Source organism: Octopus bimaculoides, chromosome Z, assembly GCF_046866305.1.
Source record: "Octopus bimaculoides isolate indiv1 chromosome Z, ASM4686630v1, whole genome shotgun sequence".
In the NCBI taxonomy this organism is placed as follows: Eukaryota; Metazoa; Mollusca; class Cephalopoda; order Octopoda; family Octopodidae; genus Octopus; species Octopus bimaculoides.
This window is the reverse complement of record NC_142944.1, coordinates 13,547,594-13,567,055: the sequence shown is the minus strand read 5'-3', so window position 1 is coordinate 13,567,055 and position 19,462 is coordinate 13,547,594. Positions and strand designations below refer to the sequence as shown.

General features: G+C 34.8%; 1 protein-coding gene across 4 annotated transcripts in view; it reads left to right on the top strand.

The window, feature by feature from the left end:
* Nucleotides 1-5,422: 5,422 nt before the first annotated feature.
* Nucleotides 5,423-19,462, top strand: part of LOC106882433 (uncharacterized) — a 233,419-nt gene continuing 219,379 nt past the window's right edge. For all 4 annotated transcript variants that reach the window (XM_089365502.1, XM_052973728.2, XM_089365501.1 and 1 more), the window contains exon 1: nt 5,423-5,522. In XM_089365502.1, the coding sequence (XP_089221628.1) occupies nt 5,441-5,522 (82 nt within the window). In that variant the 5' untranslated portion in view covers nt 5,423-5,440. The remainder of the gene's footprint in view (nt 5,523-19,462) is intronic.

Sequence of the window (19,462 nt, the reverse complement as noted above, 5' to 3'; positions counted from 1 at the left end):
TGGGGTGGGGGGTTTGGGGCAAACACAAACACACACATCTATATATATGACAGGCTTCTTTCATTTTCCATCAACTAAATTTGCTCACAAGGCTTTGGTTGGCCCAAGGTTATAGTAGAAGACACGTGCCCAAGGTACCATGCAGTGGGACTGAACACAGAACCACACAGCCACTCCTGCATCACACACACTGCACCTTATCATATATATACCCTCAGCATGTCTGTTTGTAATACTATATTCACCCCTATATAACTCTCACCTTATTCACTCTGTCACTACAAGTCTTTTTACCCCCTCAAACTCTTGCAACCATTACCCACTTACTCCCACCACCCACCCCATCAAATTCTAATCTTTACCCTATCTACAGTTTCATTATTAATTTGCTTCTTTTCACTAAAACAAGTAATATATATATATATATATCATCATCATCATCGTTTAACGTCCGCTTTCCATGCTAGCATGGGTTGGACGATTTGACTGATGACTGGTGAACCAGGAGGTGACACCAGGCTCCAATCTGATTTGGCAGAGTTTCTACAGCTGGATGCCCTTCCTAACGCCAACCACTCCGATATATATATAGGGGAAAAACAAAAAGAAAATGGAGAAGAAACAGAATGTATGAATAATTTTTTTTTGTATGTTGCAAAAAGGTGAAAATTACTTTTAAAAAACATAACAATACGAATAAATTGATTACAGGCTAACAGCTCAAAAAATGAAATAAAATAAAATAATGAACCTACATATATGTTTCAGTCCTATCACTGAACTGATCAGAATTTCCAAGCTAAGAAAGGTACCATATTCTAACTATATGGTGGTGGGACTTCTTCAGGGTTAGTATAGAGCTCTTGGGACTTAGGTAAAAGTAACTTTCATCTTTTTGCAACATACAAATAAATTATTCACTCAACTATTTCTTCTTGTTTTCCCCCCAATATTAATTATTTCAATAACCCTAACATATACCAATGACTTTCGCATTATATGACAGGGATTAAACCAGTGGAATACATGGGATTATATAATCCCTAATGAGAACTTAACTTCCTCAAATTAACTATATATATATATATAAATCATTTTGATGCGACTCTACCCTATGCTGTTTTCTCCCCCTATCATTTTCTCTCACATTTTTTCTCTAATTCCTTTTGTTCTCCCCTTCACCATTGTCTATCAGTTCCCCTTATTTCTCCTTTACTCTCTCTTGTTGTGCACACGTGACCATTGTCCATCATTCTTTTCCTCACGTGATCATCTTTCTTTTCTTTCAGGGTTGTCCTAAAGACTAGACGTATTCTGTCTCTCTCCTACCTTTTCTTTTGTCAAAGAAAATATTTCTCCAGCGTTCGCTATTTTACCGTCATTCTGGTCTAATGACACTCCAAGTTTGTTTTCTTTCGGTTTCCTTGTATGTCTCCACTGTCCTGTTTTTGTTCTCAACTTTGACCATCCATAAATCCCAAATTTTATTTTGGTACTTATGAGAGCAACTGTCTTTGAAGACTCATATTGTCGTTCAGCGCTTGAAATGAGGAGTAGAGATAGGCAGCCGACAACTGATGAAGGGTCGTTCTTTATGTTACTTGTCCTGTACCCATATATGCATATATATATATATATATATATGTGTGTGTGTGTGTGTATAAATGAATATATATATATATATATATATATATATATATATATATATATATATATATATATATATGTATATATATATATAGGTACAGGTGTGGCAAGAAATTTGCTTCCCAACCACATAGTACCAGGTTCAGTCCAACAGAGTACCACCTTGGGAAAATGTCTTCTACTATAGCCCTAGGCTGACCAAAACCTTGTGAGTGGCATTGGTAGACGGTAACTGAAAGTGTGTCGTATATGTCTTTGCGTCTATGTTTGTCCTCAACTACCCCTTGACAACAGGTGTTGGTTTGCTTACCTCCCCGTAACTTAGCGGGTCAGCAAAAAGAGGCTGCTAGAATAAGTACCAAGTTTAGAAAAAAAAAAAAAGTTCTGAGGTCAATTTGGTCAACTTAATCCGTAAAGCAGTCATTAGACTGTAGTCTAATGAATAAAACAAATGTGTGTGTAGATGTATGTATGTATGTGTGTGTGTATACGCGCATATGTTCATTTATATTTTTGGTGTCGTGTATATGGCTAAATTTCTGCATGGTATTCTTTTCTTTCTGTTTTCAAATTTAAACTGCTTAAGATCCAGCCAATGACCGGCTTCATTGGGGGAAGAGCCTTTCTGTTGATGGTATATATCGAAACGTTCAACTGTAAAAATAAAAAGAAAAAAGAAAAAAAAAACAGGTTTGTGCTGTGGTCTAATTTCGAACTGGAAAAATATTGTATAAGCGAGCTGTTGAGATAAAATAAAAACATAAATAAATAAACCCACTTGCTACCCAAACCAGCGTAACCTTTTGTTCAATACAATAGTCAGTGACTCATGGTGCATAACAGCTTCCCAGCGGCACGGTGTTTTCTGTGTGTGGGAGTGACTATCATAAATAGTCGGTCCTATTACAGTAACTATTATAAGCTATGAAGTGTTACAAAACAACAACAATAACGAGAAAAAAGATACAAACAACTAAAAAACAAAACTAAACAAGAGAAAAACGAAACACGCTCGCACGCACACGCATACAGCACAAATAAAAAATTTAAAAAGCAGAAAAAAAAGAATGCAGCCGGTTTCTCCGGTGTGTATATTTGGTTAAATTGAACTCAAGAGTTTAGAGGCCATCGTTATTAGACAACTTTCTTAATGTCAAGAAAGGTACGTTAAGAAAGTAAATTTAAGAAATGACACATGCGTACATGGTTTCGTTTTCCTTTTCTTCTCTTTTTTTTTATTCCTTTGATCTTGTCCCTGGCATTCAACCACTTCAAATGACGATGCGACCAATGTTACTTCCCTCAAATAACATTGGAGGTCTATCACCGTTAACTGGTCCTACAGAACCGGTTTCCCGCCTCAAGGAAGCCGGTAATAGATATTGAGGTGGGAGCGAAAAGAATTTGAAATTGGAGCGCAGAGCCGGGACAGGTACCGGAAGGTACTTCGTCCGACTTTCTAATAATTCCGTTACATACCCTCAACTTGGTACTTAATGTAGCTAGTCTAATATAATGAAAGGCAAAGATAGCTTAGGCGAAATTTGAACTCAGAACATATAGAGCTTGGAAAGAATACCGCAAGGCTGATGCACTAACGAATCTGTCCAATGACACACATCGACATGAATACTTGATAGGAGTGAGTAAAAAGGAATTGCGCTCAACCGGCGCTCAACCACCTGTTCAACTTAGAATGCTTGTGTAGTTCCTATACTTTTGTATATACAATATACTTTTGTATATATAATAATTATGTAACAAACACACGTATATGTATATTTTAATGAATACCATTATTTATGCCTGAATACAAGTTTCACTTGGATTGGCTTAAAATTTTTTTAGAGGGAAATACTTGCGTTCCCCATTGTAGTGTGCGATTGAGGGAGAGTAGTAATCCTTTGTTGGGCATTTTTATTGTCCATGTACATTTGTGAATTACATTCTTAATGAATAAAGGGATTCTGTTTCTTCCCGCTTCTCATCTTTTCTCTGTTTATATTCATATATACCCACTGTGCGTGTGTGTGTAAGTTCGTATGTGTCTGTATGCATGGGTGCATATAATCATAAGAGTGCCTTCATTAAAAGAATTCACCTTAGTTATATATATACAGTTGTTTTTCTTGTTTACTCCAATCGGACAGCTTGGTCTTTACCAACAGTGATCATACGGGCCTTTTTTTGGTAAATTTTCAGATTAACACCCGCACGATTTTCACTAGGGTAGGAATTCCGTCCCTAACCCTAGCCCTAACCTTAACCCTAAAACACTAACCGTAACCCTAACAGCCTAGTGAAAATCGTGCGGGTGTTAATCCGAAAATTTACCCTTTTTTTATTGTAAGATTGTATTTTTACTTTTCAGTTTTGGGGTTATTGGGAGTGAAGGAGATATCAGTTCGATCAGAAACGAGTGCTGCGTGAACTTGTAACGGAAAACTTGATCGTGTTACCCACGGGGTCCATTTCTGTCTGTCTGTCTGACTCTCTATTTATCTCCTCCTTTTCTCTCGTCGGTTTTTAATGAAATAAATTAAATGAAAACTTTTCAGGTAAGAAATGAACGATTAGACGAAAGAACGAAAAAACAACAAAAAAACTACTTAAAATTATCCCCCTCCTCCGCACCGATCAAAAGAAATAATTTGTAGACTTAATGTGGTACTAATAAACAATATACAGAACCCTGTATATCATTGATAGATGCAAAAGTCGGATTGAAACATAAATACATAAGTATAGAAATGATGGTATTTGTTGTCTAGCTCTTGATGCCCCCAAGCAAAGCTTTCTACACCCGACAATTTCATCTTATTTTCCGACATTGTATCCAGGATAACATTATCCAATGTATTTTTCCCTGTTTTTTAAACAGTTACAATATGTTTGAAGTAGAATTTGACTGTTGTTTCTAGCACTTCGAGTGACCACGTTGAGTCTGGTCTGATAAACAGACGAAAAGATAGATAGATAGATAGATAGATAGATAGATAAATAGATAGATAGATAGATAGATAGACAGACAGATAGACAGATAGACAGGTAGATAGATAGATAGATAAATAGAGAGATAGATAGATAATAGATAGATAGATAAATAGATAGATAGATAGATAGACAGACAGACAGATAGACAGGTAGATAGATAGATAGATAGATAGATAGATAGATAGATAGATAGATGGATAGATAGATAGATAGATAGATAGATAGGTAGGTAGGTAGGTAGATAGATAGAGGGGTAGGCAGTTAGACAAATAGATAGATAGAAAAGGAAATAGAGAGAGATAAACTGATAAAAAAAGATATGACGACTCAATCGATAGGTAGATAGATGGAGAGAGGAAGAGAGAGAGAGGGGGGAAAGAAGACGAAAGCAACAAGCAATCATTGAGAGGAATAGTTTGAGTTGACAATAATAACCACACACACACACGCATAATATGGGTGGGGTGGAAGAATAGGGCTGAAAAGAGAGAAACAGAAAATGTAAAAGATGTGTAGGAGGTGGATAGTGAAAAAGTAAAGAAATAAAGCAATTAATACGGAGGGGGAGAGTGGTAAGAATTAGAAATAGAAGTAGAAGGAGGAGGAGGAGAAGAAGAAGGTGAAAGAGGTGTGTATATGTATACAAAAGGAAAGGCGAGACGGCAATATATGACAACGACAATCAAAAAGTAAAAAAACAGTAAGAAAGAAAGAAAGCGAAAGGTGAAGTGAAAGAGGAAAAAGAAAAAGAAAAAAAAATTGGCAGTTAAGCAAGAATTTCATTCAATGGTCAGCAGCAATGGAGAGAAGAAACAACCGGAGGTCTGTGCTTGGAGAAAGGAGGAGTTTCGTAATGGACAGTAAATCTGTGGATAAAGAAGGTAGGGATATGTAGATATATATATTTATGTGTATATTTATTTATTTACTTACCTATATCTATCTATCTATCTATCTATCTATCGTATGTTGGCTATCCCTGATAGAAGGATGTTTTTGTTGTTGTTGTTTAAAGGGTTTATTAGGGGGTAAGAAAAAGAAAAAAACAGGGAGAAGTTTCTTTTTCTTTCTTTCTATCTCTGTATATTGCGCGTGTATGTATGTATATATATATTTGTATATATAAATGTATGAAATGAAGTATGTATAATTTTCAAGAGCGAATTAAAACGAGAATTTATATGCGCACATCTCTGATACAATGTTTCTAATTGTCCGCATGTACACAGACAGTATATATACGTGCATGTAATGTGTGTTTAGCATGCATACTTTTGTCTGCATGTATAGCATTTTCAAATACGTACAAAAATAATTTGAGTTGCTCTGTACATATTTTCATTATCTATCTATCTATCTATCTATATATATATTTATCTATCTATATATATATTTATCTATCTATATATCTATCTATCTATCATCTATGTGTTTATAAACATACACACGTTCCTCTTCAGATTTTATCACACTTTCATCCCAACAACACCGTTTCTCCTTAAAACGGCATATAAGCCCTAATTAATATCGTTTATAATTAGCAAGCATCACACCATTTCACCTGTAGTTGTTATTTTTAGTCAAAAATGAACTGAGTTTCTCTTTTAGCCCCAACTATGCTTTGATAAAACGGACCCCTTACTAGAAAGCGTTTTAGTCTTAGCCATCCCGTCTTTGTTTTTCAGATAGAACTTCATAGTCCTTCCTACATGCCCAAGAATTACCATTTCCACATCTCAGCCTTTTTTTATATATATTTTTTTTAAAGAATGATTGTAAGGTGTGATTTAAGGAAATTTTGTCGACATTCATAACCGGTTTTGCGATTACGTAGAGACAAAGTAAATACAAAACAATGCTGGTTGTGTTATATACTCCAATCATACACCGCTGTTTTATTATAATTCCCTTCACATCTAGGATGTTTTATAGAAATATTAAATTTTTCTCCCCACTTGTACATAATTTTATCGATACCGGAAGAGTGTAATGCAATGTAAACCCCGGCGGAATTTGAACTCAGAACGTCAAGGGCCGTAACTAAATGCTACAGGCATTTAGTCCGACGCTGAAACCATTCTTTAAATCTACCACCTGTTCAAATTGTATTTATATTCTGGTGTTACTGATGTTACGAATGATTTTGATGATGTTGTTGTTATTACTGTTGTTTGTGTATATTACGGAATCTGCAATTATTATTCCTGGGTTGGGTGGGATGGGTTGCCGAAAACTAGGCGTTTAGAAACCCGGTCTAAATGTATTATACAACATTCCACTACTTTCTTTTCTTCGGTGTTGACGTTATTTTTCATGTCTCTGGTGTTTCATTTAGTGACTTCGAAGTTTCGGTTTGCTCACCTTGCTGAGACTACATACGCACACTATATATATATATATATATATATATATATATATATATATATATATATATAATGCGTGTGTGTGCCAAGTTGTTAGAACGTCGGGCAAAATGCTTCGTGGTAGCTTCCGACCCTCTACACCTTGAGTCCAAGTCTCACCGATGTTATCTTTGCCTTTTCATCCTTTTGAGTTCGATGAATGAAAAAGTACCCATACCAACCAAGGCTCTGGATTGCTGGATTGGATGCCCTGCTATGGCCTACTTGGTTGGTCAACTTAACCCGTCACTTGGTTTAACAGTACTACCTGGCCACCTTAAGTGCTTTTAGCGGAGTCCACTCTTGGTGCAGCCATTCGGGCCAAGCTTCCGGTTTGAGGATACCTTCTTCCTTCCTCCTCCTCATCCTTCAATCCCGGACATACCCTTACTCTTTACAATAAAAAATTCACCCTGTTTCAACGTAAGAAACTAATATAACAAGTGGACTAAACGAAAAATTCCCTGCCTGCGAGAGATCACATCGCTTTCTTTAATAAAGAACGTATTCTATATTGTAGTCCTGCATATGGGACAGTCCGTAGAATCTGGTTGATTAAGATTGACCTGGGACTAAGCAAATACTCGAATGCTAGAAATATAGAAATAGTGACTGAATCTGCCTCAAATTACACCCATTTTAACAAAGGAAAAGCTACATAGTCATTCACAGCCTTTGGTTACGGCAGCAAAGCTTATGTCTAATCGGCTTGGTTGGTCATGGTTGATTTGGGGTGTAAACAACGGCTGTAGCAACTAATATCATACTTGTGGAAATGCCGGTGACAGTTGCTGGCCGACGCAAGTTAGTGCGCCGGACGAACAGTTTTTGTTACATTCATCTCGTTATTCTATTCTTTATTCAACTTCTCGCCGGGTGTAGTAGTAGAAATAGATCTAACCGACGTGTCATCAAAAGATTTGAGTTTTGCTCAATCAAAATAAATATATTACGTTGAAGATTGTTTAGGTCCAGGTCAGTCTTAGCTGAGTAAACCTTGTAATTAAAAGCATTCCAGCCGTGAGCTTCTAGCCTTTTTGTAATATGTTGTCCATCCATAACTCCATTTATAAGACATTAGGGTGTGATTTGATGACGATTTGTCTGCTTTTTCTTCTAGCTTGTCGTCGGAGTGAGCTTGTTATGTATCAATGTTAGACAATATTTGTTGTCAGCAGTTGGGATATGCAACAATTGAGAGTAATTTATCAACAAACCGAAACTGCGAACCATTTTCGATTTTCGATAGTTAATATTTACTTCTCTTCACCTACATCGGGCACCGATTGCTTTAATAACCTGAGTCTACTACTTCTTTTTTGTGTGTGTTTCTCTTTTAAGAAATAACGGTTACTGATTATAAAGTAGTAGATTCTGTGGGTGCAAGCTCATCGTTAACCGAACCTACCTGGCTATAATATATTTTCATTTACGTCTATATTGATCTTGGGACACGTACGAATATAAAATAAAGTGCCAGTCGAGTACTTGGTAGCTTCAATATTTCTTTAAAAGCATCTTAGACGTGAATGGAATTATATCTAATACAAACAGAAACAGCGCACTGATCAGGTGTAGATATAATGCAGACGACACGGGAGAAAATACGGTAAATGAACTTAACGAACTCGCATAAGCAATTTACGTTAGTATCTTCGATCGATTGTTCATTGTTTTGCGTTCAAATCTTGCTGAGCTTTCCGTTTCTCCCTGTTCTGTAAAATAAGAATAAGTTATTTGATTGTAGATCAGTTATGCTCGAAGAGATCTGCTATAAAATGTTCCATACGTGACCATCACGTCTTTTTTTTTTTTTTAAATCAATCACGCAGTCATCTTGATTCAGTATATTCCCACCCACCCCATCCTTTTACTTTAGTCCGTTTGATAAGAATCAGTTGACGGTGGGACGATCGTATCTATTTACCATTCGAATGAGTGATGCTCCGAAAAAAAAAAAAAGAAAAAAAAAGTCTGCCATATGTTGAAACCAGAATGATAAAAATTAAAAGAAACTGCGCTCCTGCTCTGTTTTTTTCTTCTTTTTTCTTTTTGTCAGCCTTATGGCTATAATAAAGAAATGATTACTTATCAGGACTGAGTACATACATTTTCCGGAGGGATATGCTGCCCTTCAGTAAATTCGTTGAAAGGTGGTAGAATGTGGATTGAATAAGGATGGCCCGAGTGAACGGTCTACTCCAAATTGGCACCTGTAGACTTAGGAATAAGGAGGAGAGAGACGCACTGGCTATGGTACTCCGATAGATAGCGTGACTCAGTATCTGTGAGGTTCCTTGGTTATCCCCTGGGTGACGTTTTCTCTCCACCTACTGGGGATTTTGTTAAGTTTTTTTTAAAAATTATTGTTTTATTGGTTACGTTTCTATGTAGGTCCAAACCCTCTCTTGTCTTTGTGTGGAGATTTCACAGCTCTTGTGACCATTAAAGAAACTTACGTATATGTTTATTTATTGCTATGGATAACCCTTTACGTTCTAAGTTCAGATCCCGCCTAGATAGACCGGAATCGATTCAGATCTACAATAGATATTTTGGACTTGTCCCAAAATGTGAGAAATTGTTGTTTTTGTTGTTGCTATAGGTAGCGTGTTGGCAGAAATATCAGGTGTGTCGGACAAAATATTTCACAGTATTTTATTTTATTATCATTATTTCACTCCCTCTCTTTCTACATTTCCGAATTAAGATCCTAACCGGATTATCTTTGTCTCAATTTTCTTGAAGTCAGGAATGCGAGGTACAAGTTATATAGTGATGACAAATTGACTCTTCCCTACCTTAGAAATTGATGGCCATGCGCCAATGTAAACCGTTTTCGTTTGTTATTGATGTTATTGTTAAATGCTATTGTTTTTGTATTTGAATTTTCTGTTTTACATTTCATTGTTTTTATGGATATTAAAATCAATATATGCCTTATCAGAAATCAATATTAACATTATTGTTATTATTATTATTGTTGTTGATATTGTCGTTGCATGTTTATTGTTGATGATTGTATTTATGATGATGCTGGCTACACATAACAACCAGTCTTGTGTATTTTTGTTTTTATTATTTTTGTTCCTGTAATTTTTATATATTACGTTTATTTTTGCATCCTTTTTTTCTTTCTCGCATGTTTTGTTATCTGTTTTGCTGCTGACGATGTTTTAAAATGTTTATATGATGATGTTTTAACGGTGAATTTAATATATCTGTTTACATTATAATATAATCTATATCAGCATCTTTTAACTTGGGAGAAGGGAAAAATTGGAGAAATTTCTCCACAGGAGAAAGAAGGAATACATTTCAAGATGCCAAATGGGGAAAGCATTCATTGGTTGGAATAGAATCCTTTGTCATTATTTTACACCGTTTTTACGAGATTTACTTTCCTTAATGTCAATTTCGAGGATGTTTAATATTAATATTTTAGTCTGTTAATGGTATTCGCAACCCATAAGACATATGTCACTCTTAAACTTGATACTTTGTTAAAAATTGGTCATGTTAGGTAGGATTCCTCGATTGAGTTGCAATTAACAGATTCTGCTACTTCTCTGCACTGCATAGAAAGCGCCACATAAAAAGCACCCAGTACACTCTGTAGAATGTTTGGTGTTAGGAAGGGCATCCAGGAGTAGGAGTCATACCAAAGCAGACAATGAAACCTGGTGTAGCTATCCAGCTTACCAGCTCCCATGAAACCGTCCAACCCATGTCATCGTAGAAGATATGCATTAAATGATTATATGTATCAAAAGGATGTGTTATAATACTATTCTACAGCCATACCAACAATCCAACATACCTCCATCATCAGCTGCCCCTTGAATATCATTATGGTTTCAACACCTGAGCAGTACCATTCAATTCAGCATGTATGTATATATATTTGAAAGAATGAGTAGAGATGGCTTTCTTTTTTTCTGTATGTATACTTGTAAGAAAAAACTTTTTGCTATTTAAGCAACTAGTAAAACGTACATTTTTCAGTTTCAAAACACCTACTTAAAGCTTGAAACTCATATCAAAGCAACTCATTGTAAACATTATTATTGACATTAAAATAAAAACTATCCCCTCAAAAAAGCCATCTCTGCTCATTCTTTTAAATATATATAACACTGTACCAAGAAGTTTCACTTTATTATTTTACTCTATCGCAGTCGTGCTGGGCTAGCCATGTCATCAGTATGATTGCTGAAAAAACACCCAAAATCCCCATGTACTGTCAGCTTGAGAGTGGGCACAGGAATATTGGTTGACCATGGCTCAAATATAAGGACAAGCTACAGAGTAACCTCTTAGAGATGAAGATAACTCACAACACCTTTGAGCGAACAGCCTTGGAATGAACAAAATGGAGATCGTTGTGTCAAAATGGTATAAAACACTTTGTTGCAACCAGCATTAACAGGCTTCGGGGTGTAAGGCAAAAGAGAGAAGCGGCTGCAAATATACCACCTGCATTGACCTGTAATCCTCGTACTTGCAACATCTGTGGCCTTCTTTGCAAATCGTTGGCAGGACTTAAATGTCACATTCGACATAAGCATTATGACTGACAAAAAAAAGAGTACATTGCTGGAGCCTCATACGTTGAAACTGACAGGAAAGTCCATCATATACATAATGTGAGGTGTCTCTTCCTCCTTTGAAGTTTTAATTTTTGAAGGTAAAACTCCATTGTGTATTATATTAATAACAGTACACTGGAACCAATCAATTGACAATGCTTATATATGTCACATTGAATGGTTGAATGGTTTTTAAGTTTACTTTGTTATCACAAAGTCCAGGGTTCAATCTCAATGTGTGGAACCTTGTGCAATGTCTTTTATTGTAACCATGGGTTGCCTAAAACACGTGTAAAACTGTGGGAAATGTGTGGAAGCATGTCTGATGTGTTATACCTGTAATTTAAAGGCCCTTGTCACAGTGCCACACCAATTCTATCCAAAAATTACATTAAAGGTACACATCTTATAGGTACAGGTATGGCTTTGTGGTAACCACATGGTTCCAGATTATTTGGATTTGTGGATTTCATAGATGGATACTGAAAGAAGTCCATTGTGTATGTGTGTGTGTGTGTGTGTGTGTGTGTGTACATATATAGATGTCATCATCATCATTTAATGTCTGCTTTCTATGCTGGCATGGGTTGGACGGTTTGACTGAGAACTTTAGCATTTAAACTGGCCATATTTGGCCAAAATGTTCTATCTGTTTTATGTTCACACTGACCAGATCCTGCCACTAACACCTACCCTACAATGGCATTTTAAAACTTAAAACAATCACATTATCTAGATCTTGAAGCTACAAGATAATACATGGTTAATTCAAAACAATGTGAATAAATAAGTGTTGCATTCGACAGATTAATCTGAATCCTAAAGACTTAAATACTTGATAGATAGTTGACTGTACATGGATTTTCATGGAGTTCTAAGCATCAGTTAAGTGTTATGCTGTCTCATATGAAATAGCAGAACTTACGTTTTTTGGTTATGTTATAACTCAGTCCACTGTTTATTAAAAAATAGAATTTGTGTTACTTTGTATGAAATATATCTGGCAACCACTGTAAAGTGGTTGGCATTTGGAAGGGCACCCAGCCGTAAAAACAATGCCAGAAGTGACCTCGCCTGCACTTGTGCCACATAAAAAAGCATTCTGTCCATTGTACTGGGTGGTTGGTGTTAGGAAGAGCATCCAGCTGTAAAAACCATGCCAAAATAAACACAGACGTCTGGTGCAGGTTCCTGTCTGGCCAGCTCCTGTCAAACCATCCGACCCATACTAGCATGGAAGGGGGACATTAAAAGCTGATGATGACAATGATGATGATGAACTCTGGTTTGCTTTTATTTCTTCTACCAACTTTCAAGTCCAAATATATTAAGACATGTATGTATAAGAGTGTTCTCTGATTGGCAGTTAACCAAAGAAGCTGTTGAAGTGCTTCTCTATAAATCCTGTAGAGCTAGTTTGAGGTGCTAATTTATTTATTTATTTTTTTTGCATTGACACGAAGAATGTAATTTTAACTGTCAAACAATATGTGACTGACCTGACTTATGATTGTTGGGTGTCATTTAAAACTTTGAAACCTTTATTCAATATTTCTTTCAACACATGTTCATGTACAATTAGACAAGGATGGCTGCACAAAAATTTTTAGGTTTGTTTTTTTTTGTAATCATGGTTACCACATATGCTCATATACATACATGTATATATATGTGCGTGTGTATACATGTATGCGTGTGTGTATGTGTGTATGTATATATATATATATACATATATATATATATATATATATATATGTGTATGTGTATATGTGCGTGTGTATATATGTATAGGTGTATGAGTATATATTTATAAGATTTATTTATGGTGTATACCATTACACCATAAATAACCTACTACATGATTTGGGCAAGTGTCTTCTGCTATATCATGGGGCTGGCCGATGCCTTGTGAGTGGATTTGGTAGACACAAACTGAAAAAAGTCCATGTGTTTGTGTTCGTACCTACCACCATTTGGCAACCAGTGTTGGTTTGTTTATGTCTCCATAACTTAGTGGTTTGGGAAAAAGAGACCTGTACAGTAAGTACCAGGCTTGGGGGGGGGGGCGTAAAAAAAGTACTGAAGTTTATTTGTTCAGCAAAATCCTTCAAGGTGGTGTTACTGCATGACAGTAAAAAGTAGGATATTTATAAATATATATATATATACATATATATATATATATATATATATATATACACACACACATATACATGATTTGATCAGTAAGTGTCCAGACTGTTGCTACAGTAATGAAGCTCAAGCACGCAGAGTGAAGCTGTTTGGCACAGATTGACCTTGAACTCTGCTGTGCATGTGCACTAAGTTTTAACCTTCTTGCTCACTTCTGCTGTTTACAGCAGTGTTTGGAAGGAAGGTGTCTATCATGTGATCATTGCATTGACAATGACAGAGAAAGTTGAGCAGAGAATCTGCATCTAATTTTTCCCAAAATCTTGGCGATACCTGCTCAGAGGACTACTCAATGTTTTCAAGAAGTTTTCATTGTTCTCGACACAATCAAGGAGATCTTGTGCAACTGAAACCCGATTGTCTTTTTGGTCAGCTGAAAGCAATTTTGACACAAACTTGGCAGACATGCGTCTCATACCCAAATCTTCAGTGACAATGGACTCAACTGAACCATAAGTAGTCTGCACATCCTCTGATAACTCACGGATGGTGATTCAACGATTTCCTCTCACAGCTGCATGCACAGCTGCAATGTTTTTTCTCAGTTCTGCTGGTTGCGGTTCTCCTAGAATGTTTGTCAGAATCGACATTTTTCAGCCATCTTGGAAACGTGAGCCTCATGAGTGGATTTGGTAGACAAAAACTGAAAGAAGGCCATTATATATACACATACACACATATGTGTGTGTGTCTCTGTTTGTTCCCCCCCCCCTACCAACGCTTGACAACCAATGTTGATGTGTTTAAGTCCCCATAACTTAGCAGTTCAGCAAAAGAGACTGATAGAATAAGTACCAGGCTTACAAAGAATAAGTCCTGGAGGTTGATTTCTTTGACTAAAAACCCTTTAAAGCAGTGCTCCAGCATAGCCACAGTTAAATGATTGAAACAAGTAAAAGAATATATAGGAGCAGTTGTGTGGTAAGTAACTTGCTACCAGCTACATGGTTCCAGGTTCAGTCCCACTGTATGGCACCATGGGCAAATGTCTACTATAGCATCGGGTTGACCAAAGCCTTATGAGTGGATTTTGGTAGACAGAAACTGAAAGAAGCCCGTTGTGTGTGTATATTATATATATATATATATATATATATATATATATATATATATATATATATGTGTCAGCAAATAGTGGGGTTGTGTTAACTGCATGTGGAGAAATAATAGGAAAATGAAAAATAATAATAAGGCAGAATGCTAAAGTGAAAGCATATTTTAATATAAATTTCTAACCGGCTTTCATTGCATGGCAAATTTTCAAGAAGAGGGACAATGAAAATGTTTTTTTACAAAACAGTAAAAAATAATATATAAAAATACAATATATAAAAAAATAAATATACCAATACATTATATTGTCTTTGAGCTTTTGAAGTTTAATGGTAATCCATGTAGATAATAGTTGGAAAAATTAGGATGCATGAAATTGAGAGTTGTGTTTTGTTTAAAAAAAGAAAGATATGTATGTGTCTGTTTGTCCCCCTCCATACCGGTTGACAACTGACGTTCGTGCACTTATGTCCCTGTAACTTAGCAGTTCGGCAAAAGAGACCAATAGAATAAGTACTAGGTTTACAAAGGATAAGTCAAATAAAGGCGGTGCTCCAGCATGGCTGCAGTCAACTGACTGAAACAAATTAAAGAATATATATATATAGACATTCTGTCGGTTATGATGGTAAGGGTTCCAACTGATCTGATCAATGGAACAGCTTGCTTGTGGAATTAACATGCAAGTGGCTCAGCACTCCACAAACGTATAATCTTTTTAATCTTTTAATATTTCATATAATAGATTATATATATATATATATATATATATATATATATATATATATATATATATATATATATATATATATTCTGTGATATTTTCATCTACTATGGTGGCAGTATCTTAGTCATGGATAATTACTGGCAAAATAGCTGATGTGAAACAATTGGTCCTTGGTTTTTTTTGTTTTTTTTTTACTTAAAAAAATCTATTATCTACTCTTCTGGTATTGAATACTTCTTTCAGTTCGTTATTAACACAGACACACCCACATATAAATACATATACACATACTATGATATTGTGACAGATTGTGCAAGTGCTATAAAAGATTTTTCCCACGGTCATAATAGATTGTTCTATTAAGAAATAAAATGAAAGTGAATATAGCATTTTTGAGTGTTCTTGAATAGCTAAATAGTGACTCTTACATGGTGAGAATTCTTCATTTTGAAAAAAATTTATACATATACATACATGTATGCATTTTTTTTTCAATATGTGACTGCCTGTGTTTCGTTGTCGATTTTCTTTCTCTGTTTTCCCTTCTTTGGACTTTTTCTATATTTCTGATAAAGAGCTCCGCTCGAAATGTGAAATCCTCCTTCTTTTCCTTCCTTTCCTGAGCGTCCTCGCATTGTTGTTTTTTCTTGCTTGTTCTTGTTTGGATTGACTATATATATATATATATATATATATATATATATATATATATATATATATATATATATATAGATATATGGTAATTGTTCCATCTTTAAAGATGGTAGTTGTTTTTATAGTCTTCTTCATTGTCAATGACATTTTTGACTTTCTATCAATTACCTCTCAGCCAACTCTCAATTACACTCTCACTGCACATCCACATGATTTGTAACATCGGTGATTGGGTCATATTGTGGGATATGATCTTTGAGCTGCCATATGTCTTTTGAGACCTGAAATTGACTTTCAAATTTTTTCCCATATTACGCATGTTGAATCAAGTAGGCTACATACATTCATATATTAAGTACCTGCTGTATTGCGTGTTCATTTCTGTTTTGCATCTGTTATTTCATTTGTGATCTATATAAATGAAGAATATATCCTTTGTTTGGCTGCTTTTCTGTCTACAAAATTAGAAGATATATTGCAGAACTGTTATTTTAATGAGTTATATCTATTTATCGCCTGATGAGACACATCTGCATCACCAGATGCTCCTGAACCAGTTAAGTGTCCCACCTGTTAGTGATGTATGCTAGATGTGTCGAAACATTTGTTGGGATAAATAAAAATTCTCACATCTTTCATCTTCTGTTTACCTATACATAATGAGCACTGTGAAAGTGATCATATTTTACCAGTAAGCTACCAGGTATAAACCATTTGTCATTATATATAAATATATATATCCTCTAGCTCTGATAAAATATTTGAGAAAAATTATATTAATATATCTTGTCTGTTGAAAATCCATATTTTTTGCAACTGAAGATGGCACTATTTTGATTGTTGTAATGCTTACATTGTCCAATTAAATGGAGCTGCCCGAAACAGTCGTAAGGCACTGATACTTGGACATCCTCTTACTTATGTTGATTTTATTCACCTTACTTCAAGTGGTGCGGACAATACTGGACTGACTTGGTACTTCAACTTAAGTACCTAATTCAACTGAATCTTAATTATTTATATATATATATACATATATATATATATATATATATACATATATATATATATGTATATATATATATATATATGTATATATGTATATATATATATATATATGTATATATGTATATATGTATATATATATATATATATGTATATATATATATATATATATATATGTATATATATATATATATATGTATATATGTATATATATATATATATATATATGTATATATGTATATATATATATATATATATATGTATATATGTATATATATATATATATATATGTATATATATATATATATATATATATATATATATATGTATATATATATATATGTATATATATATATATATATATATATATATATATGTATATATATATATATATATATATATATATATATGTATATATATATATATGTATATATATATATATATATATATGTATATATATATATATATACATATATATATATATATATATATACACACACATACATACACACACACAAGGTGTGTTTCATGGGATTTCATTGAGAGATTTATCGGGGAGGTATGATAACCTAACCTTAACCTTGCTGCTTCAACTTACCTTGTTCAGGTTTCTCCACACTACACCCATTTCCCTGGGGGGAGGGGAGCTCTGTAGTTGTCATTGTCAAAGCGAAACAGCATAGATTATTATTATATGTATATACCTCATCATTGACGGGGACCAATAATCTGGCCTGTTCCCCCACAGACATTAGATAGCAGTAATTTGATAGTGTTTCACATACTCCTGTACATGACCTACAAGAAAAGAGTGATTGTGAGGGAAGAAGGTTCTTTTGTTTTTTGTTTTTTTGCGTGACCTTGAATTTTGTCTAGGCTTGGCTTATCTGGTTTAAATTTTTTATTTGAAAGATTTTACAGAATAAACTTACTTAATTTTATAAATTTTATAATTAAAAATGAACAATTAGTGAGATTGATGTCATTGATGTTTTTTTTATAAAGAAAAAAGTAGCTTGCTTACGAACCACATGGTTCCGAGTTCAGTCCCACTGCGTGGCACTTTGGGCAAGTGTCTTCTACTATAACCTCGAGCCGACCAAAGCCTTGTGAGTGGATTTGGTAAACGGAAACTGAAAGAAGCCTGTTGTATATATGTATGTCTGTGTCTTTGTGTGTCTGTGTTTGTTCCCCCAACATCACTTGACAACTGATGCTGGTGTGTTTATGTCCCCGTAACTTAGCGGTTCGGCAAAAGAGTCTGATAAAATAAGTATTAGGCTTACAAAGAATAAGTCCCGGGGTCGATTTGCTCGACTAAAGGCGGTGCTCCAGCATGGCCACAGTCAAATGACTGAAACAAGTAAAAGAGTAAAAGAGTATTACAGAAACATCCAGAGAGACAGCAATCATTTTTGAGGATAGAACAATTGGCATGTTTAATGATTGTAAGGAAAAACATGGGTTGACTAGAAATTCCAGAGGAATGATTTTTTTTTGAGATTGGGAATAGTGTTAAGCGTATGGCCAAGGAGCTGCGGATACATTATAGGTAATGAGAAGTAAAGTTAGTTATTCGTTCCTGGGATGGTATGAGACCAACCAGCTCCAGAGTATTACACTATAATAGTAGTAGAAAAGGTAGAAAGACAAGATCATACATCTGTGGGCCAAAAATTGGAGAGTGATGGTGAGCTGTATTTTGACAATCAGTTGAGTGGCCTTTGTTGTAAGACACAGATGACACTCACAATGGAGTATTGATCCCACATCTGGAGGCAGTAATCAATCATTTGGACTTTGAAGAATTTATCAGTTGTTGGATTATGAACTATTTTCTAGCTTTGAATAGAAGACCAGTCTTTGTGAGGCATCCTTTACCATAATGAAGATATATACTTGTTAGGGGAGATTTTCATTGATGGTTTAGTGGTTATATATAGTCAGTACAAGGTGTTGATGTGGCTGCATGTATGTTATTACAAGAGTTCGTTAAGAGATGAAAGAATAAATTCAAGTCCTATATATTTACTACATAAAAATACATTTTATTCCTGGTTGATGATAATACATAATCAAATTGTAGAGTCTAGTTGAATGAAGTAATCCATGCAAGAAAGTTCAAGGATAGAAAATATAGAAATAACAGCTAAGTGGTGGTTTTCAGTCATGTGGTGTAGAGAAATAGATGGACATAG